Raw genomic sequence first — 17,816 nt, 5'->3', positions numbered from 1 at the left:
CGAATTTTCAGTTCTTCAGTTCTTCAATTTTTCGATTCTTCAGGTTTTTGATTTTTCAATTTTTCGATTTTTTGGGTTGGCGATTTTTCGACTTTGCTTTTTGACTTTTCGGTTTCTCATTTTTTTAATCTCCTAATTTCTGGATATTTCGTTCAATTTTGTGATTTTTAAATTTTTAGATTCTTCAATTTTACTTCTATTTTTCAATATTTGAGTTTTGGGATTTTTTAGTATTCCGAATTTTCGAGTTCTGGATTTTTCGATTTCTCGACATTTTACTTTTTGGATTTTTAATTTTTCGTTTTTTCAACTTTAGATTTTTCAATTTTTTAACTGTTTTATGCTTCGATTTCTCAATTTTTTAACTTTTCGATATTTTAACTTTTCAATTTTTTTAATTTTAGGTTTTTCGATTTCTCGAGTTTTCAGTTCTTCTATATTTCAATGTTTCAATTTTCGGAATTTTAAATTTTCAATTTTCCATTTTTACTTTCCGAGCGTAAGCAAAGGAAGTATTGTAATCGAGTCCATCGGCCTCATCTCTACTTTTACGTTTTCTCGGCCTTTCATGAACCCTAGAAAACGAAGAAATAGGTCTGCCATTTCCGTCTGTCTGTCCGTCTGTCTGCCGTCCCGGATTTTTATTAGACAGATAATCTCCGAAAGTACTGGACCGATTGTTGTGAAATTTTGTACTTATATTAGGAATATCATGTAGATGGTAAAACGCTAACCAAAATTTGTCTAATCATCCCCACTACTAATGCGATGACGTCACTTCAAAATTGTACATAGTAAATGGGTTTTAAATTGTATAAAATAACATAGTCCTACAAATGTAGTTTACAACTCCGAATTGAGTTTTCACCAGAAACGTCCAGATTTTTGGAAAAAAAATCAAAATTACAAAACAACATTTTGAAATTTAATCTTGAATCTGCTAACCCGAATGCTTTGAAATGTTGCAGATGTTTTAAGGCTATAAAGAGCATTATAAATTTTTAGTCAAAATATATTTGGTTATCCCCTCCAAAAACTTGATGACGTCAGCTCAAAAGTTTGCCGAATAAATCATTTCTAAAATGTACAAAATATGATGAGTCTGTACTTGTGATCTATCACTCCATTCATATTTTCTGGATTTGCATATACAGGGTGACTCAAAAAAATTAATTAATGCGTAAATTTATTTAAGTGCTTTACTCAGGAACTACAAAACCGAATGCTTTGAAATCTTGCAGATGTTTTAAGGTTATAAAGAGCATAATAAATGTTTAGTCAAAATATATTTGCTTATCCCCTCCAAAAAATTGATGACGTCAGCTCGAAAGTTTGCCGAATAAATAATTTCTAAAATGTACAACATATGATGAGTCTGTACTTATGATCTATCATTCCAGTTATATTTTTTGAATTTGCATATACAGGGTGACTCAAAAAAATTAATTAATGCGTAAATTTATTTAAGTGCTTTACTCAGGAACTACAAAACCGAATGCTTTGAAATCTTGAAGATGTTTTAAAATTATCATAAGCATGGTAAATTTTTTATCAAAATGTATTTGGTCGTCCCCCCTAAAAATTTATGACGTCACCACAAAATTTTGCTGAATAAATCCTATCTAAAATGTACAAAATATGGTGAGTCTCTTTCTGTGATTTATCATTCCATTCAAATTTTTTCGATTTGCATATACAGAGTGACTCAAAAAATTAATGAATGCGTGAATTTATTTTATTGAGTTAATCAGGAACTACAAAACCGAATGCTTTGAAATCTTGCAGATGTTTTAAGGTTATAAAGAGCATAATAAATGTTTAGTCAAAATACATTTGTTTATCCACTCCAAAAAATTTATGACGTCAGCTCGAAAGTTTGCCGAATAAATCCTATCTAAACTGTACAAAACATGATGAGTCTGTACTTGTGATTTATAACTCCATTGATATTTTTTGGATTTGCATATACAGGGTGACTCAAAAAAATTTATGAATGCGTACATTTATTTCATTGATTTACTCAGGAACTACAAAACCGAATTCTTTGAAATCCACTGCGAAAAAAAAACATAATAGGCATGCAGTCGTCACGTGTCCGACAGCGAGGGAAGTACTGTCTAAACTCTTTAGACCAATTTTTTTTTTAATTTTTCGATTTTCCAATTTTTCGTTGGTTCGATTTTTCTATTAACCGATTGTTTATAATTTTTCGATTTTTAAATTTTAGATTTGCTAATTTTTATTTTCTTGATTTGTTCTTGTTTGGATTTCTCGATTTTACAACCATTGCTATGCATTAAAATGCCTACTGACAAGCACGTACACACAAGACGCATTTAAGGCTGTTTTAAGCTTGCTACATTTAATTTTTGCGATTTTTAATTTATTTCTTGATGTCTAAATTGTATATATTTAAATGGTGGTAAATATTTTGTGATAAAATATACTTACATAAGATGTTCATATTGAATTAATTGGTGTTCATAGTTTGATGATAACCTTTAGTTATTCTGGAGGCAAATTAGATGACTTGTTACTTATTAATTAAAGTAGTGCTCGTTTAATTTCTTGCCTTTAAAGTGGCCGAAGGGACGCATATTGGTTAGCCATGCAGTTCATAGATAATACTTATACTGCGATAATATTAATTTTTTGTTTTTGTGCAAATATGCGTGCTATCACATTCATGAAACAGGTCTGCACTACATATAAACATATACATATATGCAAAGTCTTCAACTCGTACGTTCGCTTATTTTGTGACTACTCCCCGTACAACGTACTGACTAATACGTCCGTTTACTACCTTATCGATATCACGTGCTTACACACTATTCTTACCCCCTTTCGTAAGGTACCGCCACTTCATAGTGAAACGAGTGAGATGTAAAATATATGTTCATTCTTTTCTACATGGGAAAGTGATTCTCCGTATAGGGTATAGGTTGTCCATCTAGAATATGCAATGATAATAGACATCGTGCACTCGATACAGCTGTAAAACTGCGTAGCACAAAATCGGTCGGACCAAGTCCACTTTCAAATTTAAGGGGTGGGCGCACCTTCAGAAGCGTCCGTCATCGTTCCTCTGTCATAGTGAAGTTTTCTTGCGTAAGGGTAACTTTTTAGATTAGTGCTTAATAGATTCATTCGCATTCGTGCTAGCTTGTTGGCCAGTTCACCTAAGTTTATGTTATCGTTTGCGATTTCAAAAAAATAATTTAAACAACCACCCCCTTCTGAAATGTGCACGTTGCACTACTGACTGACAGTTTGTTGTCAGATTCTGATGACTCACCATGTTGAACTTAAAATGATCCATCTCTACATAATTAAAGTAATAATTTACGGCATAGGAATTAGAATAATTATTATTACCAATGTGACGTGCTTCGAGGCAACAGATTTTTGTAATTAATTCTTAGTGAGATGTTAATGTGATTAATCACTTTGCAAATTTTATAATTAACGTTCTTTTCTATATTTTAGGTTTCAACACAATCCATACGGATCATTATAACATTTCCGGGTCGGCGTCATTTTCCATTTATTTTTTAAATGTTCCTTGTGGAATAAGGTTCAAAATATATGTGGATTCTGGTCACTATTATATATCAAAAACAATAAGTGATATTTCGTGGATTCATTACACAGTAAATGTCGTAAATGGATATGTATATATCTATGAAAATGATCGGCGCTTACAAGTTTGGAGGGTGAATTCGAATATCCCTAATGTTTTTATCCAAACAACTTGTGAATCTACGTGGAAGATTCATAAATGTAAGTAAATTCAAATGTTATAGTGTCGTAGTATTTTGCACAAAAATTTCGCGAATAATATATCTTTTATTGTAAATATTAATTCCATTCTGCATAGTTAATTTTGTTGAAGAAGTTGTGTACGTGATCACTCAAATCGCAAATCAGGAAACTACAAAAACATTCACGTTTTACTTGTGAAAACTAAGCTGTGTTAAAACAGTATTCTTGCTTCGCAAGTATCCGTAACTGTAGCCCTAAAATTCCACATTCCACAAATATCTATACTTGAGGAAATTACATTTACTCTCTTCGTACATATTCTTTACTGTTTGGCTCAAAACTTTTGTTGATCTGTCATCGTATGTACACATTAGTTATTAAAATTTTTTGCTCAATCTGTACAGATAAAACATATTGCACAATAGTTTGCAATTTATTTATCAAGCATTTAATGAACAAAAATTTGAAATATAGGAAATTTTTTACTAAGCTGTACTAACATTATTACAAAAATTGATGTGCTGTACCCCTCCATTAACTGTATATTGTCTTATTTGTACATAACATGTTTTAACAATATTTTATTTCAGATCGAGTCAGAGTCGCAAATAAGCTTTCTCCAGCACAAGTATCCTTGACTATCCCACCTGCAATATCTTGCTTGATGTTCTATGTTTATCTTTGTCCAGGCTGTCTTTTAGAAATCCAAGCATCTAGAAACTACAGTTTGCAAGTTAAACCTGATGACACGACTAAGAATGGGTTGTTCAAAAGTCAAGAAGTTTTAGTCGAAGTTAATAGGAATTTAAATTTGGTTCCACAAACATTACATGGAGTAAAACAAACGTTTTGGGGAATAGACATACGAAAGTGTCCTAACATAAAACTCAATAAATGTAAGTTAAGTTTCCATGTGTACATTCCAAAATTATTACGTTCAGTTAATTTATTCATGTTTTAAATAATCTTTATCTGTAAATTAAAGTTAAAAAATCACTAAAACAGTTAATACTAAAAATATCCACTCGTCTGGAATTAAATAAGTGGCATCATTTTTGTCGCACGAAATAGAACTTGGTAGACAGTTATTATTAGTCTAAAATTTTACAATAACTAAAATCGTGATAAGTGTTTCTTCATTAATTTTGCTACAAAACTAAAAGTCCACAAAAAGCATAAGTGGATAAAACCGATGGTGGTGGTGAACTAACTAATAATGGTGCTATTGCTACCATCCATTGCCAAACTGAAGTAGTCTTTGAGCCTGGTACCTTATTCTCAGCTGAATAACGTTGATTTCTACCGTTGTTTCGTTTATGATCGACGTACATTCTCCAGGTACAGTCTTCAGTTTTATTATTAAGGATATATGTAGTTCCTAGATCTGCAGCTCTCATGCGTTCACTACGAATGTACAGCTGATACCTCACCGACAGTATCAATTGTAGTTGTCACTGGAGTTCCATTAATCTTTTCCGGGAAAGTGGAACTACTGCCTCTGGTTCCTATTTTCACTTCGCTGGTGGCTACATTCTTATGATTTCATGTCATTTATTTGATATTTATTTGCTGCTATTTCATTTTTGTTTGCTTCCAGGAATTTTTCACTTAGGCTGACAAGTATGTAATATTTTTAGTTATTTTATTTTTTCACTCTTTTTTTTGTCTATTATGTCCATTTTTTGGTCTGTTTTCTCCATTTTGCATGCATTTTAGCTACTAGCTACTAGCTAGCTTATGGTTCACAAAATTGACAAAAAAAATAATTTTACTTTGTTAAGACAAAGTAGATAGTCTGTTCATCCAAGCTTCAGAGTTATTGCACCTGTGTCAAGTTTCGCCGTTCTTTTCTTTTTTACTTTTCTTTTGAATTTTAGTGGGGTAGCTTCACCGTTTTTCTCTTTATGACCTTCTTGGTCGTTGTCTTTACGTCTATTTGTTGTATGGTGTTAACATTGTTAATCAACGTAATTTCATTTATGTCGATAACACCAGCTTCTTTAAGCTTTGAATATCTGTTTCACTAAAAGCGTAAACATAATCAGGTATTGCATCAGAAATATAGGAGGAATACCAGTAACTTCGAAACTAGCAATTATATTCTTAACTTATTTAATTGATACCTGGCAAATGCCTCGATATGGTTGATGTTTGAACCAAAAACAGCCCATTTAAAGGTTGTAAATAAAGTGTAGAATGGCTCAGAAAGTATAAAAGAATATAGCATCGCTCTCACGATAACCAAAATTTGTCTGATTATCTACCGACAATCTGATGAGGTCATGTCAAAATTTTGCATAGTAAATGCTTTATTGTAATATCGAATTGTTGAAGGTTCTTCTATATTGTTACACTAATGCACAAGTGTAAGTTGGTAATTTTAAAAATTTTACAGCAATATACGAGGTCCAGTTGAGCAACAACGAACGAGAAAAAAACAGAACATGCGAATTCTTGTCTCCAAATAGTGAGAGTCCAAGCAGGATCGCAAAAGTATTTCCAGAAAATCAGTGTGAACCTGGATTTTTGGGACAAAAATGTGACTTACGCTGTGACGAATTGCTGGGACCAGAGAAAACTTATTGTGAAAATCACAAAATTTGTGAAAAATTTTCAAATAATTCAATCTGTTCGTGCTCCTGGGGATTTCAAGAGCCACTATGTGTTCAACGTAAGATAATGTTATTACTTATTACACTAAATCTTGATTTGAAACAATTATGTTACAATTGTAACTTCAGTTTAAAAGGGACTGAGTCCAGCTTTCGTTTCAGAATAGCAAAGTCAAATACAATTAGATCAAATCAAATTAAAGATAGAAGAACAACAATCCAAAGTTTCCTTTAATTAAATTTAGCCCAAAAATATCTTCTTAAGAATAAAAAAGAGTATTAAATTAAATTTTCTGATTTTTCTTTCGGTACCACGTTTGGTAAGATAAACTTCAATAATTTTAGGATCAAAAGAAAGTTTACTTAGAGATAAGCTCGAAAATGTTATAAAATGCAGGGTATTCCATTGAAAAACACTGAAAAACTTACAATTTACGATTTTAATCATTAGGTATAAATAATGTAACTATTTTTCCACGAAAATACAAACGTTTTGAAAATTGTTGGCGAAGCAACCTTTGCGTCTGATATTGTTTTCGTTTTCTAAAAAATCTATAAATTTATAGGGGTGCTGCTACTGGAAAGACCTAATGGTGGTGTATAATCTTCAAACGAAACACCAACTATATTTGGATCCTATTTTACATTTTAGCATTAAGTTTTAGTACAATTTCTAAAGCATAAGGACTTCAGTTCCTAAAATTGTGGTTTGTAAAGTATCCTTAACAGTAACCAATAATTAAGATACAGTGTTTTCAAAAATACTTTCGGAAGAACAAAACAACAAAAACATTTGGTTATACAATGCAAGTTAAAATATCTTTCCAGTAGAGAATTAGAATTCCGTTGTTTTCCTTCAGTTTCGAAAACTCTTATGAATGCGGTGTATCCGTTCTTCGCTTTAAAAAGTTAGTTGTTTTTGCATACTCCCATTTTCTTTTGCTATTTTTATTTTATTTTATTGTTTTTATAACGTCGATTTTATTTTCTCACTAAAATATAGAGCTTGTCCGAATAGTTGTAGAGATGACAAATCGCATTAAAAAAAAGTGTCTTCATAGCAAGTCAAAAAATATTCATGCCAAAAAAAGTATTTTAATTAGATGTAAAATATATTGTTGAGACATCACAGTACATTATTAAGGACTATTTAATTTATGTTTAACATCTTTGTTTAGTTTCTACAACAATTATTGTTTGTTAGAGTTTTTGAGAGATTGTTTAATCCAGTTTAATTTTAATACTTACCTTAGTATTAGTTGAATGAAATTAATTTGATGGTTCGCAGCATGTATGGATGGAATGTGGGGTTTATCGTGTAAACGCACATGCAAGCACTGCCAAAATTGTGATAAAAAAACAGGAGAATGTATCACGGGTAAGTAAATAGTTTTGAAAAATATTTTAAATGCTTTCAGGCACGTAGTATAGTTAACTCGCTAAAATGGACTTTATTTCTTCTTTCTTCCCATAATATAAGTACCTATATTTTTTTAAATTTAATACTGTTGATTCTTTTTAAGTAATACTCTATTTTTTAAAACTGTTATTATTGTTACAATTTACAATGTTTTAAAATTTAGTCAGTCGTGTTCAGCATGTAAAAATGTGTAAATAGCAAAAAACAAGACGTATTACTTTTAAGTTCAAAAAATTAAATAACGCTTAAACTAGCGTCTTAGGCCCGGTATTTCAGTAGTTGGTTAAAATCAGGGTTAACTAACCTTGGTTAAATTTTAACCAAAACTTTAACCAAGAACCGGTATTTCAGTGTCGAAAATTTGGTTAAGTATATTCTGGTTAACTAACCATTATTTCTCTTAAGTTGGTATCGTAATTGGTCTACCAGTTGAAAAGAGCATGTGCGAGGATATATTCTTTCATATTTTGGTGGGCGTGTAGGCGTTTTTATAACCTCACTTTTGCTTTATTTACATTTTGATTGTGAAAGTGTTGTTTCTTTTTAAGTGAATCGTGTGAAAAATAATTTAAAAAAATGGCAAATATTTACTCTTCTAGCGATAGTGACTCAGACGATGAGCAAGTTATTAATTTTGTTGTCCGCTTGGGACGAATTCGCAAAGTTCCTAGAATACAGATACGAAAGGACCATTTTAATTACTGGGACGACCAAGAATTTTATTGTAGGTTCAGACTGTCAAAAGAATCTGTAACAAATTTGTTACATTCAATTCATGATGTCATAAAGCATCCGACAAATTGGTATAAAATATACAATTTAAAATAATATAAGCTGTTTAATGAATCTATTTCAGGAATCACGCTCTTACATCAATGGAAATGTTGTTAATTACACTCCGATTTTTCGCGACAGGCAGTTTCTTAATTGTAATTGGAGATTTTGGAGGTGTTCACAAGAGTACTGTGGGAAAAGCAATAAACAGAGTGAGTGAAAGACAAAACTGGTCATAAAAATGTTACCTATGTTACAATAAATTGAAGGTTACAAGAGCTATTGCAAATTTGCGGGAAGAATACATAAAATTTCCTCAAACAGAAGAAGAAATCTCTATAGTGCAGCAAGGTTTTTATCAACTTGCAAGATTCCCACGAGTTGTTGGTGCTTTAGATTGCACACATATCAAAATAAAGTCACCGGGTATGTTAATAAGGTATTTTGTGTTAACGGACATTAGTATAGAAAATTTTGCAGGTGGAGAAAATGCTGAAATTTATCGCAATCGGAAAAATTTTTTCTCCCTGAATGTGCAAACAATTGCTGCTTCTAATTTAAAAATAATAAATATTGTAGCAAGATGGCCCGGTTCTGCTCACGACTCAACAATTTTTAGAAATTCTGAGATTTGCAGAAAATTTCAAAATGCAGAAATGGAGCGTGCAATACTTGTTGGGGATGCAGGTTACCCTATTCAAAATTTTTTAATGACGCCATTGGCAGTGACAAATACAATTGCTCAAAATTTATATAACGAGTCACTGATTAGAACACGAAACCCAGTTGAACGTTCTTATGGTGTTTGGAAACGACGCTTCCCGATTTTAAGCAATGGCATAAATCTACACCTACGAATGGTTCCCTGGGTAATTGTAGCCACAGCAGTCTTGCATAATATCGCAATTTTAAACGACGAAGATGAACCACCTCCCTTAAATCTCGAAGAGCAAAGAGCTTTTGATTTGGCAGATGATGTACCAGTTGCTGATGATGTAAATAGAAATAATAACAACAGAGCAAGAAATGAATTCATTGCATATTTTGCAAATTTGTAAATTTACATACATAATGTAGAAGTTTATAAATTATTTCTAAATTCATTAAATGCAATTTCAGCTCATGTTCCGCTCTATGCTTTAGTTGGTTTAGTATTTTTCATTGTTCACATCACTTATGTATTCATCTAACCAAGTAAATAAAAACAAAATTATATGAAATTAATTTATTATATCTCACTGATTTACTGATTATTATCAACATCGGAGAACGTGATTTGTTGTTTCAACAATGTCATCCTTAATGCATGCTCCTCCTGCATTAATTTCAATTTTACACAATGTTCTTCTTCACGATGTCGCAGTTTTTGCTCATGTTCCTCCTGCAATTGGTTCTTCATTATTGCATGGATTTCCTGTTTTTGCTTGTGGTCTTCTTCAAGTAACTTTTTTTTGAAAACTGAGTTGTTCCTTTTCTCGTCGGCAAGCTGACACCATTTGTAATTAGTAATATTTCCACCCACTCTTATTTTACCTGCGGAGTACATTTTATTTTCAAAGTTACTTATTACTATTATTAATTATGTCAAATCACCTTTCTTTGAAACATGTAGTGGTTTCGAGGGAAGCTTTTTTAACATCCTTGGAGTGTATTGTGACCAGTCTGAAAAAAAAATAACCATGTGTTTAATGTTTAACAATACTTTATATCTTACCTAATTCATTTTCCTGTGTATCCCCCGGTTGTGCAACTACGTCTTCTTCTAAAACTAAAAATAAAATATATATTATAATTTTAATAACAATTAATTTATTACTTTGCACTTACCTAATTGTGATGAAGAGGCACTGTTTTCTGTGAAGAAGCTGTTTGACGTCCCCATATTCTCTACAAAAAAGGTGTTATTATGAAATTTACAAGTATGTATATATTTTTTGTATAGCTACCTTCATTTTCAATCTCTGGGACAATTGAATCCTCAATTTCATTTCCGTTTCTTATTTCTTCTACATCTAAGACTTAAGAATCAATTATAACCATGTTGTTGTTATTTTAATGTCTAATAAGTGATAACTTACCATCATTATCACACACCGCTGGTAAACCTGTCAATCTGTCTCCCAAAATTTCGCGGACAGTTGCGTCTACTGACGTCTCTGTTGGGCCTTTGGAGGGACCACCGCCAGTGCCTCGTGCGTATTTTTTATCGTGGGCAAAATTGCGAACTGCGGTTTTTTTTAAATTTGTCCATTTGTCTTTTAGATTCCTGGACGTTCGAGGCACGGTACCAGAAATGGCATTAAATGTTTCTGTCAACTTCTCCCAGGCTATCCCCTTTTGCTTATTATTGACGATTCCAGTTTCTTTGCACTCGATCACCTTCTTGTTTTGTCTAACCAAATCTACAAGTAGGCAAATTTCTTGTGTTTCAAAATTTTTTGATCTAACACGTTCACGTTCACTGTTCATCCTGTAGCTTTTATTATATACTTAACAGAGAAAAAAAACACAACAACAGGCACGAGGTACACGAGAAAACGAGGTTAGAATGGTGATTAATAACAAGAACAACTGTCAAAACTGGTCTTCAAAATGTCTCCCAAAATTTCGCGGACAGTGGCGTCTACTGCGCATGTGTTAACCAAAAAAATAATGGTTAAACCACCTAGCTGGGCTGGGTTAAAGTAACCAAGAAATTTAACCGTCAAATATCTTAACCCCACACTGAAATACACTTAACCAAAACTTTTTTTGGTTAACTATAATTTCTTGGTTTAACCAACAACTGAAATACCGGGCCTTAGAGATTTTTAGACATAGGGATTCCTCCTGGTATTTTACCTAGAATAGAAAACGAATGAACGAACGAACGAACAAAACAAAGAAACTTGCTAGTATATATAGGTTTGGTAATTTTTACATTTTTAAATTTGTTTAATTTCAACTATTTGATTACCATATATTATTATTTCACCGGTGTGAAGACCAGCAACGATTTTAGTTCGAACCGTAATTTCATGCAGGCGGCACACACATAGAAATACTTATAAGGCAACCCTGTAATTCTAATTAGCTTATCAGTGTTTGTACCACGATGTAATTCAGTGTGGGAGATCTTTAGAATTTATAACGAATTGTGGTTTGAAAAAAATTTCAAATTTTAGGGGATGAGGGTGTGCACGGACATACTATACATATAGGGCACCCCCGGTCTAGGACAATTCGGCGCAGCCGACTTGGCGCACTATTCGATTACCAGATATTATTTTATTTTACGTTTATTTGCAGTGTTTGTAAATCTACAAAATAATTGTGTAATTTTTGTTTTAAATAATTTTACAAATGAAATAACTACAGGTTTTCTGCTTCACACTCACTAAAAAAATAAAATAATCCTGTTAATTTTAGGCAGTTCGTAAACATACCGCCTCCAACATCAGAAGTTTACATATATTTTCTTATGCTGGAATATGTTTTAGCTCGCCTTAAAATGACGAAGAGCTTATGTATATTATGGTTACCTGGTTTCTTAACAAATTCTGTGCTAAACTCGTTTTAGTTTTTTACTCCCTACTGGGTTAATCTTCTCTTTGTGGAGACGAACCAGGTATAATAATCCTAGCAGGTCAGGTAAACGATTCGTGGAGAAAAACAAAACAACATTTTTGAGTATTTGGGATAAAGTAATTGTAAAGGTCGCTGAATTACTCAAAAGTAATTTTCAATTACCCACGGAATCTTCTGATTACGCTTGAAGGCAATTAGTGGTCAGACTTTTCGCTAAAATTTTTTTATTAATCCCTTAACACTAAAGAACAAAGGATATGTGGCGACACAATAACATGTTGGCAAGTGAGGAAAAGATAAGCACAGTTCAGTTGGAAGAAATACTCGTCAGGCAAGCGTAGAGAGGTGGGTTTGAATTCCACTGCGGTTGTACATTTTTCCTTCGCTTCCCATAGATAAAACCATGACTCGTAGAAATAAAAAAACAATAGTTATTAGTAAGTCTCGTATGGGGTTAATTATTGGTGTCAGTAGAATCTGACAGACAAATAAGCGTACGCTTATTCCGAAATGTATACAAGCTTGCCACGTATTTTGTTTGTACACTTATTCAAAATAAGGGCATTTGTTACAAGGACTGTATTTTTAATGACGTTATGCTATGTGTTCGAAAAAAAGCCCAGGCCCATAGCTGTCTTTTTTTGAGCACAATGTGTGCATAGTACAAGAAGACGTGGTATGATATTGCGCATTTTGTGTGAGGTCATCGTCACGTTGATGTCATGACCGCCAATTTTAAATTCTGGCCTGTTGCCTGTTTGTATTATCATTATCACAATTAACGAACTATAGCAAATTTTGAACACATGTTATTAGCATCTGATTTCAACTTAGCATCTTCGACGTTAAGTCAACCCATGATTCAAAACTGACCGAATCTCAATCTTGGTTATAACCTCACATGTCACTGATAAATTGACATTTGACAGCTTTCGCAATTGTCAAAAGATCGTTTCAAGCACGGTTTTCAAGGCAATGTGACGTTACGTAGCTGGTGCGCAAGGCAGACGAAAATTCATCTAGTAGACTAGCGTACCATATCTTCTTGTATGTACCATGAATGTGTGTACGCCAAATTAAATCGTTTTTTAAATACACTACAATCAGATCTGAAAATTGTTTAACGTTCATTGGTTTTTATCCACGACAAATCTTCTAGTTGCTTCCATCAACTCGAATTATATTTCAGAAGAGAAGAAAATTCTGTCTAAATATATATTTTTTTGTCCGGGAGGGGAAATGCCTTGGGCAGACCGCCGTGTTTGTTCTTGGCATAGGACACTGCAATAATTTGCTTACCACCCTAAATTCCCCCCCATTTGTGCTCAGATACCAGAACTTTGTCCTCTTCACCTGGGTTCTGACTTCTGAGTGGTCACAGAGATGCTGTGCCACTGCAGTTCGGATCTAAATATCTGTAAATTAGTTCTTTAAATTTAGATTCAATCTTTGTTTCTCCTCTCCTCCACCTCTCCCCCTTTCTCTCTCGATCTCCCCCTGTCACTCCCTCTTCCTTAACAGAATACACAAGTGAATTGATATTTATATTTATTTTTCAGTTAACTGATTCCAAGTGTGCCTACATTTTGTTATTTTGTTTATTTGAAATGTTTACAAATCAGCAAAATAATTGGTGTAAAATTTGTTTTAGGTAGGGGAACTAGGGACTTGTTGTAACAGGGGTAAGTTGTAACACTAAATTTTTACCTGGAATTTAAACTCTTTAACGTGAAGTTTTTTACTTTAATTTAATTCTTGCACCATAAGACATCATGTCATCACAACCACTGTTCCTTCACCAAGCGCAGTGAGTGGATGTGTGCACGTGTTTCGTTTTGGCCAAGTAATGTAAAATATTGTTTTAGTACAATTTAGTTTTTCGTATCTGTTATTAATTAATTTTAAACTTTTAGGTTTGCATGTAGTTCAAAGATTACTCAGCTTTGATATTCCTTACACATTTTGACGCTAAGCGACATAATTTTGTCGAAATGTAATTAAATGTAGAAAATTATATTACGGGGCATGTTGTAACAATATTTTGCCGCAAATTTTAACATGTTACAACTTATCCCAAATTCACTTCTACAAATCTCGTACCTAGCATACGAAAAGCGAGCCAACATTTTGACCTATGACATATATCGCTTTCCAAATATATTAAAAAAAAGAAAAACAAAACTCAAATCTTTAATGTTGACTCTTTTTCTAAAAGTTTATTTCAGTTTTACTGATAAATATTATATATAAGGAAGTGTTGTGTTGATTTTTGAAAAATAAAGTATAAATATGTATCAACATCAGCTTTATTTTCACTGTTACTACCTGCCTCATGGCTATTACAACTAGTCCAAAATACGGGGCAAGTTGTAACAATGCGCCTTTTTTTAAGAAAATGCCTGGTGTGAAGTGAATATGAACAATTTTGACCTTTTGGCTGTTCAGTCCAGTAGGGGAATATTAAGACTACCGACAGATACTTTTATAATGGTCAAACAGCTAATAGATACCAAATTATATTCGTTGTCCTAAAAACTGTTACAACAAGCCCCTCGTTCCCCTACAACACATTTGTCACAAGCAAACCAATATAATCATTTTGCATCAAGAAGTTGACGGTTTGTCAATGTCTCTAAAAATACAAAAATCATTATATTAGTTTCAGGCTCAATAGTGTTTTCAAACATATCGTCTCCAAAATCAAATCACTCAACTAAAGCTTATTTTCTGCTGCCTAAAGATGGTTTTATAAATTCAACAGAAGAAATTATTGCATACGCTTTATTTTTATTTGAAGAGCATGTAAAGATAAAGCGCACAAGTGGATCATGGAATGGAACTTTAGGAAGTTGGCCTTCTATTCCGGAAAATTCTATACAACTTACACCCAATTTTTGGAATCCGTTCACCGGTTTGTATTCAGTAATTGTTAGTTCAGTAATTTTATGTAATGTAAATTTTAGATGAAAATCTTACCTGCGATTTTATAATTGGGGATGACAGCAGTTGTTGTAAAGTACACTGTTATAATACACCTTTAAAATCCAATACCAATTATGGTTTAGTGGTTAGAGCGTTAACAAACCACGCATATAATGATAGCTCTTTGCTTTTTTTCCATACAGGTAATTTAATTATTGTTTTTTACCAGTCACAAACATTTAAATACTTCTAATTTTTTCTACCTCATGCCATTTTGCCTCTAATGCAGCGGATGTTCAGTTGAAAAATCATTCAGAGTAGGCATTCGAATATCATTTGATAGAAACGACATGTCTGTTCTTCTAACATCTAACATACAATAGGTTATTTTTTTGCCTAATGGATGTTATAAAAACAGACATTTCCATTGTGTTAAATGAAATTCCAACGCCTACTTCGAGTAATTTTCACTTGAACACCCGTTAGTTTCATGTAAAAAAAAAAACTGACTATCACACACTATACTCTGGACGGCCAAGAACTAGAGTTGTAAAACCAAATGGGCTGTCCTTGTTGCGCATTGCTGTAATACGCAGAAGAAAATATTTACGCTGCAACATATTTTTTGCAGAAGTATTTTTCGTAGATATATTGTTGGTTGGCTATGAAAGGACAACAGAAATAAATGTTATGTATATCAAATTTGCTATATTCTGAAAATTATTCTTAAAACTCGATAGTTTATTTTTAATATATAACCAAAAAGATAAATATACAAAATTCGTATATTAATGATTTACAAAATACAAGACCTTATACTTTCAAAATTTATTACAAAAACAAAATTTCATCCCATGAATCACTTTCTTCTGCTAAACAGCAGGACAACCGAACACACATCAACAATCACAAAAAATCATAAAAAGCTAAACTAACCAGTCAAATTAAACTAACTCTTGAATACGTGACGTAATTAAATATACAAAAAACTAAAGTAACTTTACTTTATTTAAATCTAATCTTGAACTAATTAACAAAAATAAAAGCCTACAAGTCTAAATACAAACTGGGAAAAAAAAACACACGTTCAAATTACGCGCGGAGGTATGGGCGTTTCGTTTACTCTATTTCTTCGCTGTCCAGACTATAGAACAATTTCAGAAGTTTGCACTAAGTATACTATGCCACGAAACCTGGGTGTAGGTGACGGGCCGTAAGACACGCTTGGCCGGTCTTGGCGATAAGGTCGCTTTCACTCCACGGGACTGGTCCATTCTACGGGGCTGTTGCTCGGGAGCCAGTTTCCTATCCGGAGAGAAAGCACCTTGGGTACCTATTGTAGCTTGAGAAACGTATCTCCAGTGTCTCGCGATAGATAGAAATAATATTCGGGTGAATCTTAAAGAAAATATTCGGCTTTTTTGGCTTTTATTTTCTGCTAAACTCGTTTTAGTTTTTAATTCCCTACTGGGTACTTCTCTTTGTGGGGACGAAACAGGTATAATAATCCTAGCAGGTCAGGTAAACGATTCGTAGAGAAAAACAAAACAACATTTTTGAGTATTTGGGTCAAAAGTAATTGCATAAAGTAATTGTAAAGATTGCTGAATTACTCAAAAGTAATTCAATTACCCACGGAATCTTCTGATTACGCTTGAAGACAATTAGTAGTCAGACTTTTCGCTAAATTTTTTTTATTAATCCCTTAACACCAAACAACAAAGGATATGTGGCGACACAATAACATGTTGGCAAGTGAGGAAAAGATAAGCACAGTTCAGTTGGAAGAAATACTCGTCCGGCAAGCGTTGAGAGGTGGGTTCGAATCCCACTGTGGCTGTACATTTTTCCTTCGCTTCCCATAGATAAAACCATGACTCGTAGAAATAAAAAAAACAATAGTTATTAGTAAGTTTCGTATGGGGTTAATTATTGTTGTCAGTAGAATCTGACAGACAAATAAGCGTGCACTTATTCCAAAATGTATACAAGCTTGCCACGTATTTTGTTTGTACACTTATTCAAAATAAGGGCATTTGTTACAAGGACTGTATTTTTAATGACGTTATGCTATGTGTTCGAAAAAAAGCCCAGGCCCATAGCTGTCTTTTTTTGAGCACAATGTGTGCATAGTACAAGAAGACGTGGTATGATATTGCGCATTTTGTGTGAGGTCATAGTCACGTTGATGTCATGACCGCCAATTTTAAATTCTGGCCTGTTGCCTGTTTGTATTATCACTAACGCGCGGAATTGTATCTCATACGCTAGAACCAGTGCTGTCGCGGCGATAGTTTGATTACAAATATATTTTTCTTTTGGACTATTTCAACATAATATAACATTTCAAGATCACAAACCTGTGGTCCTGCGGTTGAAAAATTAAAAAGGGCATCAAGTATTATTATTTCAAGTAATATAGTAATATAGAAGTAGTTTTTTTACTAGCTGTAAACACTCCTAGCGACACACTGGCTACGACCTTGTGGACCAGATCAAGGCGTCCCCACTACTCGCCGTAAAACACACCTTACTTCAACTGGGGGATTGCAGCCGTGAAACAAATTCCCGCGTACTGATTATCACAATTAACGAACTATAGCAAATTTTGAACACATGTTATTAGCATCTGATTTCAACTTAGCATCTTCGACGTTAAGTCAACCCATGATTCAAAACTGACCGAATCTCAACCTCGGTTATAACCTCACGTCACTGATAAATTGACATTTGACAGCTTTCGCAGTTGTCAAAAG

At 33.1% G+C, this 17,816-nt stretch overlaps 2 protein-coding genes across 10 annotated transcripts in view; one reads left to right on the top strand and one right to left on the bottom strand.

The window, feature by feature from the left end:
• LOC135137962 (receptor-type tyrosine-protein phosphatase epsilon-like) overlaps positions 1-17,816 on the top strand; it is a 106,458-nt gene that overhangs the window by 45,720 nt on the left and 42,922 nt on the right. For 4 of the 8 annotated variants that reach the window (XM_064067745.1, XM_064067742.1, XM_064067743.1 and 1 more), the window contains 6 exons: positions 3,490-3,783; positions 4,356-4,661; positions 6,161-6,436; positions 7,666-7,755; positions 14,798-15,049; positions 15,102-15,263. In XM_064067745.1, the coding sequence (XP_063923815.1) occupies positions 3,490-3,783; positions 4,356-4,661; positions 6,161-6,436; positions 7,666-7,755; positions 14,798-15,049; positions 15,102-15,263 (1,380 nt within the window). The remainder of the gene's footprint in view (positions 1-3,489; positions 3,784-4,355; positions 4,662-6,160; positions 6,437-7,665; positions 7,756-14,797; positions 15,050-15,101; positions 15,264-17,816) is intronic. The other 4 variants (XM_064067749.1, XM_064067748.1, XM_064067744.1 and 1 more) reach the window with 3 other exon arrangements.
• Positions 9,782-11,364, bottom strand: LOC135137968 (uncharacterized). Of its 2 annotated transcripts, none has more exons than XM_064067769.1 (6): positions 10,650-11,364; positions 10,518-10,589; positions 10,399-10,458; positions 10,286-10,339; positions 10,165-10,233; positions 9,782-10,104 (listed from the first exon to the last, which is right to left on the bottom strand). In XM_064067769.1, exons 1-6 carry the CDS (start codon positions 11,038-11,040, stop codon positions 9,815-9,817), a joined length of 936 nt encoding a protein of 311 aa, XP_063923839.1. In that variant the 5' UTR covers positions 11,041-11,364; the 3' UTR covers positions 9,782-9,814. The 2 variants fall into 2 exon arrangements, with proteins under 2 accessions (XP_063923839.1, XP_063923840.1); XM_064067770.1 differs by having other exon boundaries at positions 10,518-10,583.

The sequence above is a fragment of the Zophobas morio genome, unplaced genomic scaffold (genome assembly GCF_036711695.1).
Source record: "Zophobas morio isolate AGI-343-1 ecotype UQ-CSIRO unplaced genomic scaffold, CSIRO_AGI_Zmor_V1 ptg000030l, whole genome shotgun sequence".
Classification (NCBI taxonomy): domain Eukaryota; kingdom Metazoa; phylum Arthropoda; class Insecta; order Coleoptera; family Tenebrionidae; genus Zophobas; species Zophobas morio.
This window is presented reverse-complemented; position numbering and strand designations above follow the sequence as displayed.

Bases quoted from the DNA above. Each gene is read 5' to 3' on its own strand.
- LOC135137968 (XM_064067769.1), bottom strand. From the start codon at position 11,040: ATGAACAGTGAACGTGAACGTGTTAGATCAAAAAATTTTGAAACACAA. The intron at 10,590-10,649 runs GTAAGTTATCAC...TTGATTCTTAAG, and splicing joins AGCGGTGTGTGATAATGATG to TCTTAGATGTAGAAGAAATA. The intron at 10,105-10,164 runs GTGATTTGACAT...TGTACTCCGCAG, and splicing joins ACTACATGTTTCAAAGAAAG to GTAAAATAAGAGTGGGTGGA.